General features: G+C 44.5%; 1 protein-coding gene across 1 annotated transcript in view; it reads right to left on the bottom strand.

The window, feature by feature from the left end:
- Positions 1 to 21,348, bottom strand: part of CPNE4 (copine 4) — a gene marked incomplete at its 3' end in the record, with an annotated part of 615,561 nt that extends 594,213 nt beyond the window's left edge. The window contains exon 1 of the mRNA XM_079705040.1: positions 21,169 to 21,348. Within this exon, the coding sequence (XP_079561166.1) occupies positions 21,169 to 21,221 (53 nt within the window). The 5' untranslated portion in view covers positions 21,222 to 21,348. The remainder of the gene's footprint in view (positions 1 to 21,168) is intronic.
- Positions 21,349 to 21,851: the final 503 nt, after the last annotated feature.

The raw sequence follows: 21,851 nt of genomic DNA, 5'->3' as shown, positions 1-21,851 counted from the left end.
TTTAGCCTCCATGTGCTTGTACTTTTTACAGATTTCTTCCTGTAATTGATATCTAGTCTCATAGCATTGTGCTCTGAAAAGATGCTTGATATGATTTCAATTTTCTTAAATTTACCAAGGCTTGATTTGTGACCCAAGATAGGATCTATCCTGGAGAATGTTCCATGAGCACTTGAGAAGAAAGTGTATTCTGTTGTTTCTGGATGGAATGTCCTATAAATATCAATTAAGTCCATCTTGTTTAATGTATCATTTAAAGCTTGTGTTTCCTTATTTATATTCATTTTGGATGATCTGTCCATTGGTGAAAGTGAGGTGTTAAAGTCCCCTACTATTATTGTGTTACTGTCGATTTCCCCTTTTATGGCTGTTACCATTTGCCTTATGTATTGAGGTGCTCCTATGTTGGGTGCATAAATATTTACAATTGTTATATCTTCTTGGATTGATCCCATGATCATTATGTACTGTCCTTGTCTCTTTTAATAGCCTTCATTTTAAAGTCTATTTTGTCTGATGTGAGAATTGCTACTCCAGCTTTCTTTGGATTTCCATTTTCCTGGAATATCTTTTTCCATCCTCTCGCTTTCAGTCTGTATGTGTCCCTAGGTCTGAAGTGGGTCTCTTGTAGACAGCATATATACGAGGCTTCTTTTTGTATCCACTCAGCCAGTCTATGTCTTTTGGTTGGAGCATTTAATCCAGTTACATTCAAGGTAGTTATTGATATGTATGTTCCTATTACCATTTTCTTAATTTGGGGGGGTTTGTTATTATAGGTCTTTTCCTTCTCTTGTGTTTCCTGCCTAGAGAAGTTCCTTTAGCATTTGTTGTAAAGCTGGTTTGGTGGTGCTAAATTCTTTTGGCTTCTGCTTGTCTGTAAAGATTTTAATTTCTCCGTCGAATCTGAATGAGATCCTTGCTGGGTAATCTTGGTTGTATCCTTTAAATATTTAAATCACTTTAAATATAACCTGCTACTCCCTTCTGGCTTGCAGAGTTTCTGCTGAAAGGTCAGATGTTAACCTTATGGGGATTCCCTTATATGTTATTTGTTGTTTTGCCCTTGCTGCTTTTAATAATTTTCTTTGTATTTAATTTTTGGTAGTTTGATTAATATGTGTCTTGACGTGTTTCTCCTGTGATTTATCCTGTATGGGACTCTCTGCACCTCCTGGGACTTGATTGACTATTTCCTTTCCCATATTAAGGAAGTTTTCCACTATAGTGTTCAACTATAATCTCTTCAAATATTTTCTCAGTCTCTTTCTTTTACTCTTCTTCTTCTGGGACCCCCATAATTTGAATATTGCAGCATTTGATGTTGCCCCAGAGGTCTCTGAGACTGTCCTCAATTCTTTTCATTCTTTTTTTCTTTATTCTGCTCTGAGGTAATTATTTCTACTATTTTATCTTCCATGTCATTTATCCGTTCTTCTGCCTCAGTTATTCTATTGATTCCTTGTAGGGAATTTTTAATTTCATTTATTGTGTTGTTCATCACTGTTTGTTTACTCTTTAGTTCTTCTAGGTCCTTGTTAAGTGTTTCTTGTATTTTCTCCATTCTATTTCCAAGATTTTGCATCATGTTTACAATCATTACTCTGAATTGTTTTTCAGGTAGACTGCCTATTTCCTCTTCATTTCTTTGGTCTGGTGGGTTTTTGCCTTGCTCCATCACCTGCTGTGTGTTTCTCTGTCTTCTCAGTTTGCTTAATTTACTGTGTTTGGGGTCTCCTTTTTGCAAGCTGCAGCTTCGTAGTACCAGTTGTTTTTGGTGTCTGCCCACAGGCTAAGGCTGTGAAGGTTTCCTGGTGGAGGAGACTGGTGCCTGTGTTCTGGTGGATGAGGTTGGATCTTGTCTTCCTGGTGGGCAGGACCGTGTCCAGTGGTGTGTTTTGGGGTGTCCTTGAGCTCAGTATGATTTTAGGCAGCCTCTCTGGTAATGGATGGGTTTGTGTTCCTGTCTTGCTAGTTGTTTGGCATAGGGTGTCCAGCACTCCAACTTGCTGGTCATTGAGTGGAGCTGGGTCTTCACGTTGAGATGGAGATCTCTGGGAGAGCTTTCCCTGTTTGATATTACATGGAGCCGGGAGGTCTCTGGTGGACCAATGTCATGAACTCGGCTCTCCCACCTCAGAAGCACAGGCCTGACACCCAGCCGGAGCACCAAAACCCTGTCAGCCACACAGCTCAGAAGAAAAGGGAGGAAAAAAAAGAAAGACAGAATAAAATAAAATTATTAAAATAAAAAATAATTATTAAAAATTAAAAAGAATTAAAAAGTAATAAAAAAGAAAGAAAGAAGAGAGCAACCAAACCAAAAAACAAATCCACCAATGATAACAAGAGCTAAAAACTATACTAAAAACAAACAAAAAAAAGGACAGACTGCACCGTAGGACAAATGGTGAAAGCAAAGCTATACAGACAAAATCACACAAAGAAACATACACATACACACTCGCAAAAAGTTAAAATATATATATATATTTAAAAAAAGGAAGAGAGTAATCAAATCAATAAACAAATCTACCAACGACAATAAACTCTAAATACTAAACTAAGATAAACACAGAACCAGAAACAAATTAGATGCAGAAAGCAAACCCCAAGTCTACAGTTGCTCCCAAAGTCCACCGCCTCAATTTTGCGATGATTCATTGTCTATTCAGGTATTCCACAGATGCAGGGTACATCAAGTTGGTTGTGGAGATTTAATCCACTGCTCCTGAGGCTGCTGGGAGGAATGTCCCTTTCTCTTCTTTGTTCGCACAGCTCCTAGGGTTCAACTTTGGATTTGGCCTTGCCTCTGCGTGTAGGTCACCTGAGGGCATCTCTTCTTTGTTCAGACAGGACGGGGTTAAAGAAGCAGCTGATTAGGGGGCTCTGGCTCACTCAGGCAGGGGGTACAGAGGGAATGCAGGGTTATTCTTCTGTGGCAGAGGCCAGCGTGATGTTGCAACAGCCTGAGGCATGCCGTGTGTTCTCCCAGGGAAGTTGTCCCTGGATCACGGGACCCTGGCAGTGGTGGGCTGCATAGGCTTCTTGGAGGGGATAATGACCTGTACTTAACAACAGGCTTCTTGGTGGCTGCAGCAGCAGCCTTAGCATTTCATGCCCATCTCTGGTGTCTGTGCTGATAGCCACGGCTCACACCCATCTCTGGAGCTCATTTAGGCGGTGCTCTGAATCCGTTCTCCTCCTGCACCCTGAAACAATGGTCTCTTGCCTCTTAGGCAGTTCCAGACTTTTTCCCAGACTCCCTCCTTGTTAGCTGTGGTGCACTAGCCCCCTTCAGGCTGTGTTCATGCAGTCAACCCCAGTCCTCTCCCTGGGATCTGACCTCCGAAGCCAGAGCCACAGCTCACAGCCCCCACCAACCCCACTGGGTGGGCAGACAAGCCTCTTGGGCTGGTGAGTGCTGGTTGGCACCGATCCTCTGTGCGGGAATCTCTCCGCTTTGCCCTCTGCACCCCTGTTGCTGCACTTTCCTCCGTGGCTCCGAAGCTTCCCCCTCGTCCACACCCCGTCTCTGCTAGTGAAGGGGCTTCCTAGTGTGTGGCAACTTTTCCTCCTTCACAGCTCCCTCCCAGAGGTGCAGGTCCTGTCCCTATTCTTTTGTCTCTGTTTTTTCTTTTTTCTTTTGCCCTACCCAGGTACGTGGGGAGTTTCTTGCCTTTTGAGAAGTCTGAGGTCTTCTGCCAGTGCTCAGTAGGTGTTCTGTAGGAGTTGTTCCACATGTAGATATATTTCTGATGTATTTGGGGGGAGGAATGTGATCTCCACGTCTTACTCCTCCACCATCTTGAAGGTATCCACCTTATACAGTTTTATCCCCATTTTTACAAACGAGGAAATAAAACTCAGAGAGTTTCAGTGATTTTCCCAAAGCCAAACAACTATTGAGTGGCAGAACCAGGATGTAATCCTAGTCTGTTTACCTTCAAAGGCTAAGCCCTTATCATAACAAAACTCAATAAATACTTACCTTTATCAAATTATATTGCAGCCTAGTGGTTTATTGGCACAATCCTGAGTAAGAGTGAGAAAGAAAGAAATAGCATTGTTCATGGAGTCAACCAAAATTTCTGGAGCAGCTGCCAGATGCCTGGCCCTGTTTGGGGTTCAGCAGTGAACAAGATGGGAAGAGTCCTGCTCTTGTAAAGCACGTAGTGGGGAGTGGAGATGGGTGCAGCTTGGGTGAGGAATTTCAGCTTGCTGGGCCTCTGTTTCCTCATCTGGAAAATGGGAAGGGGTGTTCCTAATTTTATGGGATTGTTCAGCCCTCACATTATCTGATTTCATAGGAAGCATTTGTTTTCCTATCTCTTTAAAATTCAATCAGGCCATGAGCTGTGATGAATGTTGTTAGCTCCTCCCCAAATCAACTGTTTCCACCCTTTTCCTCTGTTCAGGCCTTTCCCCCAACATGATTCACAATCAATCAAGTCACAGAACCTAAGGGGGTACCCAGCAGAAGAATTACAACATTGGCTTCTCAGGAGCTCTGCGGTCTACCTGGCCAGGTAAACTTAACTCACTTGGCCCAGGGTGGCCATCTCAGGCACTAACCTCCTTGTGTTTCCACTTTGTCTTTAAGTTACTTGTTGAAATAACTGCACAAATATAACAAAGACATCAAATTAGGCATCCTCTGCCCCCAGTGCCTACTAATAAATTAAGCACTGGACGGAGGAAGATGGCAGAAGAGTAAGACGCGGAGATCACCTTCCTCCCCACAGATACATCAGAAATTCATTTACACGTGGAACAACTCCTACAGAACACCTACTGAACGCTGACAGAAGACCTCAGACCCCCCAAAAGGCAAGAAACTCCCCACATACCTGGGTAGGGCAAAAGAAAAAAGAATAAACAGAGACAAAAGGATAGGGACAGGACCTGCACCAGTGGGAGGGAGCCGTGAAGGAGGAAAGGTTTCCACACACTAGAAGCCCCTTCGCGGGCAGAGACTGCAGGTGGCGGAGGGGGAAAGCTTCGGAGTAGCGGAGGAGAGCACAGCAACAGGGGTGTGGAGGGCAAAGTGGAGAGATTCCCGCACAGAGGATCTGTGCCCTCAGGCACACACCAGCCCGAGAGGCTTGTCTGCTCGGCCGCCGGGGCGGGCGGGGCTGGGAGCTGAGGCTCGGGTAGCGGCTTTCAGTAGGAGCGCAGGGAGAGGACTGGGGCTGGCGGCAGGGAGAGGACTGGGGCTGGCGGCAGGGAGAGGACTGGAGCTGGCGGCAGGAAGAGAGCCTGAAGGGGTTAGTGCACTACGGCTAGCCCGGAGGGAGTCCGGGGAAAAAGTCTGGAGCTGCCGAAGAGGCAGGAGACTTTTTCTTCCCTTTTGTTTCCTGGTGCGCGAGGAGAGGGCATTAAGAGCGCTGATTAAAGAAGCTCCAGAGACGGGCGCCAGCCACGGCTAAAGGCACGGACCCCGGAAACGGGTGTGGGACGCTGGGGCTGCTGCTGCCGCCGCCACGAGGGCTGTGTGCGAGTGCAGGTCACTGTCCACCCCCCCTTCCGGGGAGCCTGTGCAGCCCGCCACTGCCGGGGTGCCGGGGTCCCGGGACTCAGGGACGGCTTCCCCGGGAAAGCGCACGGAGCGCCTCAGGCTGGTGCAACGTCACGCCGGCCTCTGCCACCGCAGGCCCGCCCCACACTGCGTGCCCCTCCCTCCCCTCGGCCTGAGTGAGCAGGAGCCCCCGAATCAGCGGCTCCTTTAAACCCGTCCTGTCTGAGCGAAGAACGGACGCCCTCCGGCAACCTACGCGCAGAGGCGGGGCCGGGTCCAAGGCTGAGACCCGGGAGCTGTGAGAGCAGAGAAGAGACAGGGAAATCTCTCTGTGGAGCCTCGGAGGCAGCGGATTAAAGCTCCACAGTCCGCTTGATGTGCCCTGTGTCTGTGCAGTGCATGAATGGACAGCGAATCATCCCAAATTGAGGAGGTGGACTTTGAGGACAAGATTTAAGATTTTTTCCCCTTTTCCTCTTTTTACAACGAATTATCCCAAATTAAGGAGGTGGACTTTGAGAGCAAGATTTCAGACTTTTTCCCCTTTTCCTCTTTTTATAACGAATTATCCCAAATTGAGGAGGTGGACTTTGAGAGCAAGATTTTCGATTTTTTTCCCCCTGTTCTATTTTGGTGAATGTGTATGTGTATGCTTCTGTGTGAGATTTTCTCTGTATAGCTTTGCTTCCACCATAGGTCCCAGGGTTCTATCCATCTGTTTTTTTTTTCAATAATTACTATTTTATTTTTAATAACGCTACTATATTTTATACTTTATTCTATTTTACTTTATATTCTCTTTCTTTTTTTCCTACCTTCCCTTCCTCCCTCCCTCCCTCCGCCCCTCCTTTCTTTCTCTCTTTCGTTCCTTGCTTCCTCCCTCCCTCCTTCCTTTCTTTCTTTCTGTCTTTCCATCCTTCCTCCCTCCCTCCCTCTCTCCTTTCTTTCTTTCTTCCTTCCTTCCTTTCTTTCCTTCTTCCTTTCTTTCTCTCTCTCTTTCTTTCTTCTACTAATTCTTTCTTTCTATGTTTTCTCCCTGTTATTCTGAGCCGGGTAGATGAAAGGCTCTTGGTGCTGCAGCCAGGAGTCAGTGCTGTGCCTCTGAAGTGGGAGAGCCAACTTCAGGACACGGGTCCACAAGAGACCTCCCAGCTCCACATAATATCAAGCAGCGAAAATCTCCCAGAGATCTCCATCTCAACACCAACACCCAGCTTCAGTCAACAACCAGCAAGCTACAGTACTGGTCACCCTATGCCAAGCAACTAGCAAGGCAGGAACACAACCCCACCCATTAGCAGAGAGGCTGCCTAAAATCATAAGTCCACAGACACCCCAAAACACACCACCAGACGTGGACCTGTCCACCAGAAAGACAAGATCGAGCCTCAACCACCAGAACACAGGCACTAGTCCCCCCGACCAGGAAGCCTACACAACCTACTGAAACAACCTTAGCCACTGGGGACAGACACCAAAAACAATGGGAACTATGAATCTGCAGCCTGCAAAAAGGAGACCCCAAACACAGTAAGATAAGCAAAATGAGAAGACAGAAAAACACACAGCAGGTGAAGGAGCAAGGTAAAAACCTACCAGACCTAACAAATGAAGAGGTAATAGGCAGTCTACCTGAAAAAGAATTCAGAATAATGATAGTAAAGATGATCCAAGATTCTATTTCCAAGATCCAAAATCTTGGAAATAGAATAGACAAAATGCAAGAAACAGTTAACAAGGACTTAGAAGAATGAAAGATGAATCAAGCATCGATTAAAAACACAATAAATGAAATGAAAAATACTCTAGATGGGATCAATAGCAGAATAACTGAGGCAGAAGAACGGATAAGTGAGGTGGAAGATAAAATAGTGGAAATGACTGACGCAGAGCAAAATAAAGAAAAAAGAATGAAAAGAACAGAGGACAGTCTCAGAGAACTCTGGGACAACATTAAATGCACCAACATTCGAATTATAGGGGTTCCAGAAGAAGAAGAGAAAAAGAAAGGAACTGAGAAAATATTTGAAGAGATTATAGTTGAAAACTTCCCTAATATAGGAAAGGAAACAGTTAATTAAGTCCAGGAGGCACAGAGAGTCCCATACAGAATAAATCCAAGGAGAAATATGCCAAGACACATATTAATCACACTTTCAAAAATTAAACACAAAGAAATCATATTAAAAGCAGCAAGGGAAAAACAACAAATGACACACAAGGGAATCCCCATCAGGTTAACAGCTGATCTCTCAGCAGAAACTCTACAAGCCAGAAGCGAGTTGCAGGACATAATTAAAGTGATGAAGGAGAAAAACCTGCAACCAAGATTACTCTACCCAGCAAGGATCTCATTCAGATTTGATGGAGAAATTCAAACGTTTACAGACAAGCAAAAGCTAAGAGAGTTCAGCACCACCAAACCAGCTTGACAACAAATGCTAAAGGAACTTCTCTAGGCAAGAAACACAACAGAAGGAATATACCTACAATAACGAACCCGAAACAATTAAGGAAATGGGAATAAGAACATACATATCAATAATTACCTTAAATGTAAATGGACTAAATGCTCCCACCAAAAGACACAGATTGGCTGAATGGATACAAAAACAAGACCCATATATATGCTGTCTACAAGAGACCCACTTGAGACCTAGAGACACATACAGATTGAAAGTAAGGGGATGGAAAAAGATATTCCATGCAAATGGAAATCAAAAGAAAGCTGGAGTAGCAATTCTTATATCAGACAAAATAGACTGTAAAATAAACACTATTAGAAGTGACAAAGAAGGACACTACGTAATGATAAAGGGATCGATCCAAGAAGAAGATATAACAATTGTAAATATTTATGCACCCAACATAGGAGCACCTCAATACATAAGGCAAATACTAACAGCCATAAAAGGGGAAATTGACAGTAACACACTCATAGTAGGGGACTTTAACACCCCACTTTCACCAATGGACAGAACATCCAAAATGAAAATAAATAAGGAAACACAAGCTTTAAATGATACATTAAACAAGATGGACTTAATTGATATTTATAGGACATTCCATCCAAAAACAACAGAATACACATTTTTCTCAAGTGCTCATGGAACATTCTCCAGGATAGATCATATCTCGGGTCACAAATCAAGCCTTGGTAAATTTAAGAAAATTGAAATTGTATCAAGTATCTTTTCAGAGCACAATGCTATGAGACTAGATATCAATTACAGGAAAAGATCTGTAAAAAATACAAACACATGGAGGCTAAACAATACACTACTCAATAACGAAGTGATCACTGAAGAAATCAAAGAGGAAATAAAAAGATACCTAGAAACAAATGACAATGGAGACACGACGACCCAAAACCTACGGGACGCAGCAAAAGCAGTTCTAAGGGGGAAGTTTATAGCAATACAATCCCACCTTAAGACACAGGAAACATCTCGAGTAAACAACCTTACCCTGCACCTAAAGCAATTAGAGAAAGAAGAACAAAAAACACCCAAAGTTAGCAGAAGGAGAGAAATCATAAAGATCAGATCAGAAATAAATGAAAAAGAAATGAAGGAAACGATAGCAAAGATCAATAAAACTAAAAGCTGGTTCTTTGAGAAGATAAACAAAATTGATAAACCATTAGCCAGACTCATCAAGAAAAAAAGGGAGAAGACTCAAATCAATAGAATTAGAAATGAAAAAGGAGAAGTAACAACTGACACTGCAGAAATACAAAAGATCATGAGAGATTACTACAAGCAACTCTATGCCAATAAAATGGACAACCTGGAAGAAATGGACAAATTCTTAGAAATGCACAACCTGCCAAGACTGAATCAGGAAGAAATAGAAAATATGAATAGACCAATCACAAGCACTGAAATGGAAACTGTGATTAAAAAGCGTCCAACAAACAAAAGCCCAGGACCAGATGGCTTCACAGGCGAATTCTATCAAACATTTAGAGAAGAGCTAACACCTATCCTTCTCAAACTCTTCCAAAATATAGCAGAGGGAGGAGCACTCCCAAACTCATTCTATGAGGCCACCATCACTTTGATACCAAAACCAGGCAAGGATGTCACAAAGAAAGAAAACTACAGGCCAATATCACTGATGAACATAGATGCAAAAATCCTCAACAAAACACTAGCAAACAGAATCCAACAGCACATTAAAAGGATCATACACCATGATCAAGTGGGGTTTATTCCAGGAATGCAAGGATTCTTCAATATACGCAAATCAATCAATGTGATACACCATATTAACAAATTGAAGAAGAAAAACCATATGATCATCTCAATAGATGCAGAGAAAGCTTTTGACAAAATTCAACACCGATTTATGATAAAAACCCTGCAGAAAGTAGGCATAGAGGGAACTTTCCTCAACATAATAAAGGCCATATATGACAAACCCACAGCCAACATCATCCTCAATGGTGAAAAACTGAAACCATTTCCATGAAGATCAGGAACAAGACAAGGCTGCCCACTCTCACCACTCTTATTCAACTTAGTTGTGGAAGTTTTAGCCACAGCAATCAGAGAAGAAAAGGAAATAAAAGGAATCCAAATTGGAAAAGAAGAAGTAAAGCTGTCACTGTTTGCAGATGACATGATACTATACATAGAGAATCCTAAAGATGCTACCAGAAAACTACTAGAGCTAATCAATGAATTTGGTAAAGTAGCAGGATACAAAATTAATGCACAGAAATCTCTGGCATTCCTCTACACTAATGATGAAAAATCTGAAAGTGAAATCAAGAAAACACTCCCATTTACCATTGCAACAAAAAGAATAAAATATCTAGGAATAAACCTACCTAAGGAGACAAAAGACCTGTATGCAGAAAATTATAAGACACTGATGAAAGAAAGATGATACAAATAGATGGAGAGATATACCATGCTCCTGGATTGGAAGAATCAATATTGTGAAAATGACTCTACTACCCAAAGCAATCTACAGATTCAATGCAATCCCTATCAAATTAGCAATGGCATTTCTCACAGAACTAGAAAAAAAATTTCAAAATTTGTTTGGAAAAACAAAAGACCCCGAATAGCCAAAGCAATCTTGAGAACAAAAAACGGAGCTGGAGGAATCAGGCTCCCTGACTTCAGACTATACTACAAAGCTACAGTAATTAAGACAGTGTGGTACTGGCATAAAAACAGAAAGATAGATCAGTGGATCAGGATAGAAAGCCCAGAGATAAACCCACGCACATATGGCCAACTTATCTTTGATAAAGGAGGCAGGAATGTACAGTGGAGAAAGGACAGCCTCTTCAATAAGTGGTGCTGGGAAAACTGCACGGGGACATGTAAAAGTATGAGATTAGATCATTCCCTAACAGCATACACAAAAATAAGCTCAAAATGGATTAAAGACCTAAATGTAAGGCCAGAAACTATCAAAGTCTTAGAGGAAAACATAGGCAGAACACTCTATGACATAAATCACAGCAAGATCCTTTTGGACCCACCTCCTAGAGAAATGGAAATAAAAACAAAGATAAACACATGGGACCTAATGAAACTTCAAAGCTTTTGCACAGCAAAGGAAACTATAAGCAAGACCAAAAGACAACCTTCATAATGGGAGAAAATATTTGCAAATGAAGCAACTGACAAAGGATTAATCTCCAAAATTTATAAACAGCTCATGCAGCTCAATAGCAAAAAAAACAAACAACCCAATCCAAAAATGGGCAGAAGACTTAAATAGGCATTTCTCCAAGGAAGATATACAGACGGCCAACAAACACATGAAAGAATGCTCAACATCATTAATCATTAGAGAAATGCAAATCAAAACTACAACGAGATATCATCTCACACCAGTCAGAATGGCCATCATCAAGAAATCTAGAAACAATAAATGCTGGAGAGGGTGTGGAGAAAAGGGAACACTCTTGCACTGCTGGTGGAAATGTGAATTGGTACAGCCACTATGGAGAACAGTATGGAGGTTCCTTAAAAAACTACAAATAGAACTACCATATGACCCAGCAATCCCACTACTAGGCATATACCCTGAGAAAACCATAATTCAAAAAGAGACATGTACCAAAATGTTCATTGCAGCTCTATTCACAATAGCCCGGAGATGGAAACTACCTAAGTGTCCATCATCGGATGAATGGATAAAGAAGATGTGGCACATATATACAATGGAATATTACTCAGCCGTAAAAAGAAATGAAACTGAGCTATTTGTAATGAGGTGGATAGACCTAGAGTCTGTCATACAGAGTGAAGTAAGTCCGAAAGAGAAAGACAAATACCGTATGCCAACACATATATATGGAATTTAAGAAAAAAAATGTCATGAAGAACCTAGGGGTAAAACAGGAATAAAGACACAGACCTACTTGAGAATGGACTTGAGGATATGGGGAGGGGGAAGGGTAAGCTGTGACAAAGCGAAAGAGAGGCATGGACATATATACACTACCAAACATAAGGTAGATAGATAGTGGGAAGCAGCTGCATAGCACAGGGAGATCAGCTTGGTGCTTTGTGACTGCCTGGAGGGGTGGGATATGGAGGGTGGGAGGGAGGGAGACGCAAGAGGGGAGGGATGTGGGAACAGATGTATATGTATGACTGATTCACTGTTATAAAGCAGAAACTAATAAAAAAATAAATAAAATAAATAAATTAAGCACTTTTTTGCCACTTTAATGATAAAGATAAAGCATTTCTTTTAACCATTCTGCTGCCCTTATTATTTTTCATTTTTGTTGATATTTGTATTGACTACATCTTTTAATATTTTAAAAACAGACTCTTGATTTAGGTTCTTCCAGACCCAACCTTTAGAGGTAAGGGTTTTGTTGTTATATTTCTATTATGTTTCCTTTAAAAATCATTTTCCTGTTAAAATGGAATTAAGTCAACTATATAGGCATTTATCTTATGATATTGATGAAATTAACACATAGAGGGCAGTAGTACAAGTTGATTGGACTTCAGAACCTCCAATAGCACAGTTAAATATACATATAAGCCAAAGTACATGCTGAGTGAGACCCCTCCCCTTTTTCCTCCCTCCACAGACCCGATTCCTTGAAATACAGGGTGATGAAAAAAATGAGTGTAAAAAACTTGAGAGGTCATTTCCCAGGGTCTCTTAGACAAAGCCAGTATCTCGGTATCTCTCAGCCCACATGGTTTGTTCATCTCTCTCTCATATTCTCCATCTGCCCCTCAAGCTGCAACTTTGAAACATGAGAACTCCACATTGATCCCAGTGCCTAACTCAGCTTTGGGCATAAAGGCTGTGATCAGTGATTGTTCAACAAATGGATAAGTGAGGCCCTTCTGCTGAGGGGAAGGGTGTGGGGCCAGGAGGAAGAGGCTCAAATGGGAAGGGAAGAAGGAAGTTTAGGTAGAACTCTTGAGAGAAGGGGCACAGGGATAAGCACAGCCTGCCCACCAAAATACCACTTTTACACTCCCCCCATTCACCACCTCAAGCCTCGTCTTCCAGAGGCCAACACTCACACAGGCCTGCACCTTTCAAACTGCAAGCCCAAGATTCAAGCCAGGTATTTCTGGGTCCGGAGTCCTGCCTCCGGAGAATCAAAGGGCTGTGAGACTGCAGACAGCATGTCAGGTGTCCAGTCACGGGGCCACCCGACCAGGTTGGAAGTGCCCCATCCGATGCTGAAGGCGGATCTCTGTCCCCTCTCTGAAGCAAGGCAGTTTGAGTCAGAGGCGCTCGGTAACCAGCCCCTCCTCTCTGGGCACCTCCTTGGGGTTCTGCCAACCCCAGCTCCAAGCCTGGAGGACTGGCCTGGGAGCTGCACGAGGACTCCGCTGGTGCTCCGGCGCCCTCTAGCGGCTGTCCGCTCTAACGCCAACTCTCAGCCCTTCCTGCCTCCCTACCCCGTTCGGGGAGGTGGGGCGGCGGGCTGCACTTGCCTTGGGCACCCGCCAGCCTGATTTTGTTCCTCCTTTAAGTGCCCTACAGAGGTTTAGGATCTCCTGCATAAGGAACGTCTGTTAGTCAATACACCTTAAACCTCATAAGGCTGCTTCTAGAATTAACCTGAAATACTGTATTTCTCTCCTGATGTTTCCAAGGAGAAGCAGTTCTAGTTTTCAGTCAGAAGAAAGTTATCAATATGATATTTTGAGCCAGAGATGGAAAAGAAACATTTTAGAAAGTTTGTGCTTTTTGAATGGACCCTTAAGACAGAATAAAGGAATTCCCCTGTGGATTCCTTAACTGGATACACATAAAATCTGTTTACTTTATTGACTCAATTGTGACATTTAAAATAGAAAGCTAGGACTGTGCATGAGTTCTTCTTCACAAAACATGCACATTAACAGGGATGGCTGCAGACAATGACTTTGTACAAATTTAATCACATCTATCGGGTAAATATTGCACTGGCTCCAAGAGAGCAAAATAATAAGACTCAAGCCTGCTCCTCCCAGTGAAGGTGGGAGCCCCCCTCCTCACCATCATCCCCAACTCACTCAAGATCATCAGTGCCCATGGTGCCACCACAGTAATTATCTCCAGGGAACCTGAGTTTCTTAGTGAGAGGAGTAATCAAGAGGGCTGTGGTTCTGAGCGTCTAAGAGTCAAAGTGATAAAATTGTTGTTCACAGTTTAGACATGAGCCCACCACAGCCCAGCTTAGATGGGTTCCCCCACACCTAGGAGTGCACCAAAATCATAGGACAAGGATAAACCTTCCCAAATAAGTCATCCTTATCACCTTCCACTTTCCAAGACTTGCCTTCAGGCCTTCAATGTTTACTGAGTTAAAAGCTAGTGGTTCTCAAGATGCTTTCCCAAGAATACAGCAGCCAAAGAAAGGACTTCCCAGCATTTGCTAACTTAGGGAAAACATATACTATATGTCATATATATTGACTATTTAGTAGTTCATAGACTAAACAGAAAGCTCCCACATAAATGAGATTTCTAGTACAGAAAAGACTGAAAGTATATGTAGGCATTACTATGTTTTTACACTGCAGTCACAAGTTTTAGTAGACTGGCTGAATTTAATGCCGATTGAGGTTCTACTCTATATTGTCCATTTCAAATAGCGTAGAAAAGACAGCACATCTTGCCTGACTCATTGATTGAGCTTGATTTTGGACTTATCGCCAACCTCCACAAGAACACCTCACTCAAAGAAAGGATGTGTCACTCCAACACCCTTGATTTTAATAACATGCTTCCCTCAAAAGAAAAACCATTCTAGAATTTTTAGGACATCCTAAAACTAAAGTTCTGTAATCTGTCTTTACCATCTACATTCAATCAAGAGAAAGGCAAAGTTAAAGGGAACTTTATTATCATATGCTGGCAGGTCAGTTCTAATGCACTATAGGATGGTCTTGAACCATTTGACATTTTATTTTAAGTGCATTTAAAATTTTCTGGCTTGATATTTTGTGATTCCAGTGTACTAGCTCCTGTTGCCAAGGAAATATGACTTTCAGTTACTGCAGGGATCCAAAGGGGCTTTTGTTTGCTTGTTTTTTAAAATATTAACATGACCAAAAAAAGTAAATATAGAGAATAAATTCAGCCCCTTCAAAATGCATGAAATACAGATTCTCTGGTCACATCTCTGATGAAAAAAACACAAAGATTCATGAAGTGACTTTCCCAACTGGTATAGAGACTTTCTCCCAATCACTGGGTCTGGTACCATCAGAGTACTCTTCTCCTTCTTTGTTCTGGGTTGAGACCCCTCTGACAGTGGGAGCCGTTGATTATACACAATACTAACTACTCATCTCCAACATGTTTACCCTCCATGGAAAAATCCTTTCTTTACGTGAATAAGGGTGGCCATAGAGGTCCAGGCCTTTATCATATTTCAGAAAATTTGTAAAGAGAAGACAGATAAATGCATGGTACAAACCATATAAATACATTCAGCTGGGTTCCAAAAGATTCAAATGCAGATGAGAATAAAGATTCCACCATTAACCCATTTTTTCCCTTTGTGATTATTCCTTCTGGTTAGTATAATCTAAAGGTTTTCAGTCATGATGGTGGACTCAAATCATCTGATGAAGCGAAGAATCAAAGCCTTTATTTTTTGGAATACTACATAAAACTTCTCTGGAAACAGATAACATCTTTGCTTCCTACTAACTGAAATGCAGTATTTTAAAATCAGAAGTCCACGTGCAGATCAAGAAACCCTGTAGTACAAGGCACTTTTTAATCAAAACCTCCAAAAGCAGGGTCTCCTTAAGACAAACCATGGATTCAAGCAAAATGCCATGCTGCTACCAGAGACCTGAAGATAAACAGAAGTCTTATAAGTACAATTAAAAAAACAACTCACAAATCTCAGAGCAACTATTTTTAAAGAAATATTCAGAAGCTGTAGCAAAGTGCTTGTCTCATGCTGGGAAGGTCACTGCTCCCAATAAATTATGCTGGGATGAGCACTCACAGGAATGGTATAGGTTTGATGTCCATGAGCATTTTCACGCAGTAACACGTTAGGAGACCTTTGGTTCTATCATAGGCAAGCTCTTCTCACTGAACCACTAAAAACAGCCCAGGATTCAACAGCCACTCCTACTATGGAGGGATACTTCCTTTTATGTAACACTCAGGGGAAATCACCTAGTTTTGATGTGGTTTGAGTTTGATCCTGTGAAACCATCAGAACTTCCCACCAGAGATAAATGAGAAGATTCTGGCCTTCATTAGTACGCAGGATTAACACAGGTGTCCTGGCTGTACTCGCCAACCCTCCTTCTATTTTTATCCACCTCCCTACATGTGAGTACTTTTGACCTACTCTGAGCTCAGACCCCTGATCTGTTAGAGTGACTCTGTCAGTCTTTCTTTAAAAATGGACCGGCAATAAAATGAATTTAACCTAGAAGCAGGAGCTCAGTAAGGGAAATGAAAACATCAGAAGTTATCTAATCACAGCCACAGCCATTCAGAGCTCTGTCTTATCTGCTGGGTAATAAAAATGGGACCTTCCTAAACTTGAAGGGCATCAAATGAAATAAGTGAAGTTGTTGCTTGTCTCTGGCTTTTGGGGGGATTGCTATGCAGCTTAACCAGTGTATACTAACTACAAAACATTGGCATGGATTTGAAACACCTGTGTACTAGGAAAGTTTTTTGGGGGAGGGGGAGTGCATTTTGACATAAAGCAAAAAATAAAACACAAACGTCTTTGAGAACAGGGATTGTTAAGAGGGCAGTAGAAGGAAGGAATGGGGAGAAAAGAATATCTCCTCTGAAGTGAAAGCAGCTTTTCCAAAAGAGTAGTGTTCAGTAGCAGTTTAAGGAGAGCACTTTTAAATACTTGGACAGCTCAAAACTGCTGTTTAGGGAACCTAAAACCAAGTGAGCCAAGAACAACCACAGTAGTGCTTTAAAAATCCTGGCAAAGCAGCCAGAGGAAGAGTTGGTTTTGCATAGTTTTGAACACAGGAGTAAAGAAGCAGAGGCAGCTCCTCCCAAAGGCACTGAAATCCTATGGCATCAGTGGGTCAGTTGCAGGGGGCAGGGAGTGGGGATGGAGGGTGTTTCTCTCTCAAAATCTCCCTACCCCACCCCACTACTCCATTCACCCTTCCTCTCTCCACCTCCGGAGCCCCAGGGGCAGCTCGTCTTAAGCTCGAGCCCCCAGGGACCATCTCTGCAGCCAGGATTCTTCCCAGAGCCTGGCAAGTTCTGGGACTGGAAGCCAGGATTGCAAGGCCGCCGGAGGCGCGGTGGGACCTGCGGGGGGGGGGGGGGGGGCGGGCAGGGGGGACCGGAGCCTTAAAGCCCACCCACGTCCTTCAAGGCGAAGGATAAACGGATCTTCCTAACAGTACCTCTCAGGGGTCAGCTTGCTCCCCGCCCGACGGTGGTCAATACTCACTAGACGCCGCAAGGACCACCTCGTAACTGTCCCCCTCAATTCCACCCTAAGGGTCCTTGGGCATCTGTGATAGCGCGGTCCTGACCACTTTAGTCGGCTGTGGCCAGCGCTTCAGGGGTCCCTCCAGTCCCATCCCCGTCCCCTCCCCGTGGTACTTTATCTAATAGAGGAAGGAGCGCAGAGGGACTTGGCTGAATCAAGGAACCTACGAGCCTATGGATGAGTTTTAAGCTAGACAGCTCGAGATGCAGTTAAATAGTACTGGAACCTATGGAGGGGGGAGGGGGAGGGGGAGGGGGGAGGGGAGGTTAGGAAGCTGAGAGGTTGAGTCTCTCACCGCGGCGGTCCAGCCCCGGGACCCCGCACAGCTCCCGCTCCCTCCTCGCTTCCCCGCCGTCAGGAGGAGGGATGCTGCGACCCCAGCCGGGACTCTGCGCCTCCCCTCCCCATTCAGCTCAGGACTGGCAGGTCGGCCCCCTCTCCACCCCCGCCAGCCCGAGCTAGCCGGGCGGAGGGCAGGGGCGAGAGGAGGGAACAAAGTTCCCCTGGACTAAGACGCTGCGCGCAGCTCTTCCTAAACAGCAGCGCCGGGTGGGAGCGAGCCCCTGCACCTCAAAAGTTGGTCTTCGGCCGCAGCCCGGGAACGCGGAGCAGGGTCTGGACCAACTTACCTGGCGCGGGGACCTGAGGGCGGACTGGGCTTCGGCCGTCGGGGTCCAACCAGAGCGCAGCGGCGGTGCAGCCGTGGGCGGGGCCGCGGTCGGCCTAGGGGGTCGTGCCGACCTCCGCACGGGCTCCGGGGCAGCTCAGCGACCGTGGAGGGAAGAGACGCCGAGCGGGGAGTGAGGGCTGCGCGGAGACCCGGACTCCATGCCGGGTGGTGAGGGCGGGGCCGCTCGTCCCTCAGTCACTCGGGGAGAGAAGTGGGGGCGCCGGAGAGAGGGGCGGAGCGGGAGGGAGGAAACGGGGCGCGACCGGGCAGCTGGGAACCGCGGCTCCGCCGAGAGCCTCCACCTTCTGACGAAACCCGCGCGCCCTGCCGACCGCGCGCTGCCGGCTCCGAGGCCTGGGCGCGAGCGCCCCCTGGGGGCCCCGGTGGAGGAGGCGGCGGGGAGCGGAGCGCGCCGCCCCGCCCCGCCGGGAGGGCGTCCTGGACAGGGGTGAGTCCCGGATGCGGGGTCCCGCGGGCGGCGGCCTCAGCCCAGGCTCCCCGCCCGGCCCGGTCGCTCACCCCGGGCTCCTGGGGATACGTCACCTGGGGACCTCCTCTTCAGGGGAAAGCGAGAATATCTGGAAAGGGGTGGGAGTGATGCTACTTTTTGCACACATTCCAGGAAACTTATTGGATCTATGCTCAACTGCCACCAAAAAACGGTGACGAGATTGCTCATCTCTGCATCCTCTGTGTCTACAAAAGAGCCTGTCATAAGGAGCCTGGTAATTATTTTTTTAGTAAATAAGTGCATGAATAAATGAATGGACACTGTGGCTTTTTTCATCCCATAATGTCTTCCCGAATACATCCACTTCACAAATAAATATAAGATAAAGAAATGCTTGGGGAGCACCAATGTTTAAAAATAAATACAAACACACTGTCTTATGTAAGGGGTAACCACGGCCCCATGTTATGAAGCACTTTAGAAAGGAAGTGTGGCTTTACTCTACCAAACTTATTAAAAGTCGAATTCAAACAAATGAGCGCTGTAGGTGTGTACTGTGAATTGCTCCTGATTGCTTCTCCAACAGTAGATAAACTAGGCAGCTGCATTCTCTCAGCATAGAACCACACATTTGTCAGAACCACAAATTGGACTTCAGAATCCATAAGGTTCAGAAAAGACAGTCTCTGACATTGGAATGACATGGAGGATATTACCTACAGTGTGGACAGGGAGACAGGGACATAGGCGGGTCTTCCTCCCCATCTTCTTAAGGCACATCTAACAAGACCTCTCTTCGTGTAAAGAGGTTATCAGCCAAGGGCTTTTCTCCAACCAGAGTTCTCAATTTCAAAGGCCAGAGAAGAAGTAATAGGATGAGGAACAGGTACACCACTAATGGTTCTGTAGAGGCAATTAGGAAGATCTTTGAGAGGCAGAGGAAGAGCCTTCAGAAAGAAAAAAAAATACTTACTAACACTTTTCTTCCCCCAGCTTTCCTCTCAAGACCTTCTGAAGTAGGATAACATGAAATGTGGACCCTAGAAAGAATCTTAGGCAGCTTAGGCAGTGAAGCTCCTTTGATTCACTTTGATTGGAGAAATCTGGGTCACGTGGTTAAGCACAAGCCAATCATTGTAGCCTTAGGATACAGGATTCCCCTAATGCTCCAGGCCTTCCACAGAGTTTGGGAGCGTTCACTGTGCTCTGCAGCACTTCTGGAGCCCAAGTGGAGGCCCACCTGATCCAGAGCAACTGAGCGTGAGACACAGGATGTTCCCCCAAAGGAAATTCAGTGTCTTCCTACAAGAAAAGAGGAGATAGATGCTGGGCAGGCAAAGTCAGCCTATGTTTACTGAATATGGACATATTAAGTCAGAAAATGTTCCTTTCCAGTTTAATTAAGAAGTAGCCTTGGAGATGAACTTGAAGTTTGAGCTGGATGGAACTTGCAAAGATGAAGGGAAGAAAAAGGAAAATGATCGTGAATTTCTTTGCATGTTGATTGTGTCCTCTGAAATGTAGGTCCCATGAAGGCAGGTGGTAGTCTGTTTTTTTGTCTTGTGATTTTAACCCTTATGCCATTGCAGTGTCACTTAGCAGGTAGTCAATAAACATTTATTAAATTTTCAAAAATACCTTAGAGCTTATTGAACGCAAGCCTCTTATTTTATGGGTGAGAGAAAAAGAATTAAGGTATGCTGATCATGTACTAGTTCCAGACAATCTGTAAGCTATTCTATTGACCACCAACAACTGCCAACATAGGTTTTATTATCTCTACAAAAAGCCCAGGGTTTGGGTCGTCAGAATACCCAGACCAGGGAACACAGTTAGTTAATGGGAGGACAGGAGTGTTGATGGAAGCAGGCTCTGAAAGCACAATTAAAATGACATAACCAGGAACCACAGAGCAGATAATGGAGTCAGAACCACAGGGAGAGTCCAATACAACCATCGTTAGCTCCCTGTGTTAAAGACACAGACACACAGGGCTTCCCTGGTGGCGTAGTGGTTGAGAGTCCGCCTGCCGATGCAGGGGACACGGGTTCGTGCCCCGGTCCGGGAGGATCACACGTGCCATGGAGCGGCTGGGCCCGTAAGCCATGGCCGCTGAGCCTGCGCGTCCGGAGCCTGTGCTCCGCAACGGGAGAGGCCACAACAGTGAGAGGCCCGCGTACCGCAAAAAAAAAAAAAAAAAAAAGACACAGACACACAAACTGAAGACAGCACCACAACTTGTGACAAATATGGTTTCCTCTGCCAGCAGGCTTCCGCTCCCTGATTAGAAACAAACAGTCGCCTGCAAGCCAGTGTGCAGAACACACGTGCAGCCTTATGCCAGAAACTTGGAATTTTTTCTTCAAGGTATGACACTGAAGGTAAATTCAAAGATGCTCTCTGCCGGGCACAGAAAGCAGAATTTCCTCCCACCTCTCCCATGGAACCAACAACCCATCTCTACAAATGAAGATCTATAACCAGCTCATGAACTCTGGTAGCAGATGCTGCCCCCACAGCAAGTTGCTCACCAGCCAGAGTCCTTTTAACAACTGTGACCTCAGAACCCCCTGATCTGTATCACTTACCTCCTTCCAACTCTCCTCTTCATGGATTCTGAGCCGCTGGGCTCTACAGCCATGGTCAAAATGATCTAAAGCCAAGCTACAGGGTCACGGCACCACTGGCATTCCCAAGCCGCAAAGGAGCCTACAGCTCTGGGCAGATCCACTTGCCGGGTGTCTGTTTGATAACATAAGGGGAGGCATCCGCTCACTGTCCTATGCCAATATGAAAGGCACCCCTCCCATCAGTGTGACAAGTGCAATACTGGAATGGAGCCAGGGAACGAAAGGGAAGAAATGTGGATTCTTACCAATGCAGTTGATACCATTTTTTAAGGGTGACAGATGATGAAGGGGAAAAACAGGCAGAGAATCAGTGCCCTGCATTGAAAACCTTGGATCCTTCCCTGAATGAGTCAGGGTGAGCATTTTGTTTTGTAATTGAATTTCTGTTTTCCTTTTTTTTTTTTTTTTTTTCTCCTTTTGGGCTTTTTTTTTTTTTTTTTTTCTTTTGGGCTGTAGGATGGTTACATCCTCAACTACTCGAGGGGACTGCTGTAAATAACAGAACTTATTTTTGAGGCTTCAGATGTAAAAAGAACCTTGCATTTCCCTCCCCCCCAACACACTTATTTATAGATTAAAATGTGTTCTTTTTTTTTTTTCTGTTTCATGTGATTTTGAGAATTGACTGATACATCTCCTCT

Source organism: Hyperoodon ampullatus (assembly GCF_949752795.1).
Source record: "Hyperoodon ampullatus genome assembly, chromosome: 5".
In the NCBI taxonomy this organism is placed as follows: domain Eukaryota; kingdom Metazoa; phylum Chordata; class Mammalia; order Artiodactyla; family Ziphiidae; genus Hyperoodon; species Hyperoodon ampullatus.
Note: the sequence above shows the minus strand (reverse complement) of the source record. Positions and strands in the feature narration are given on the sequence as shown.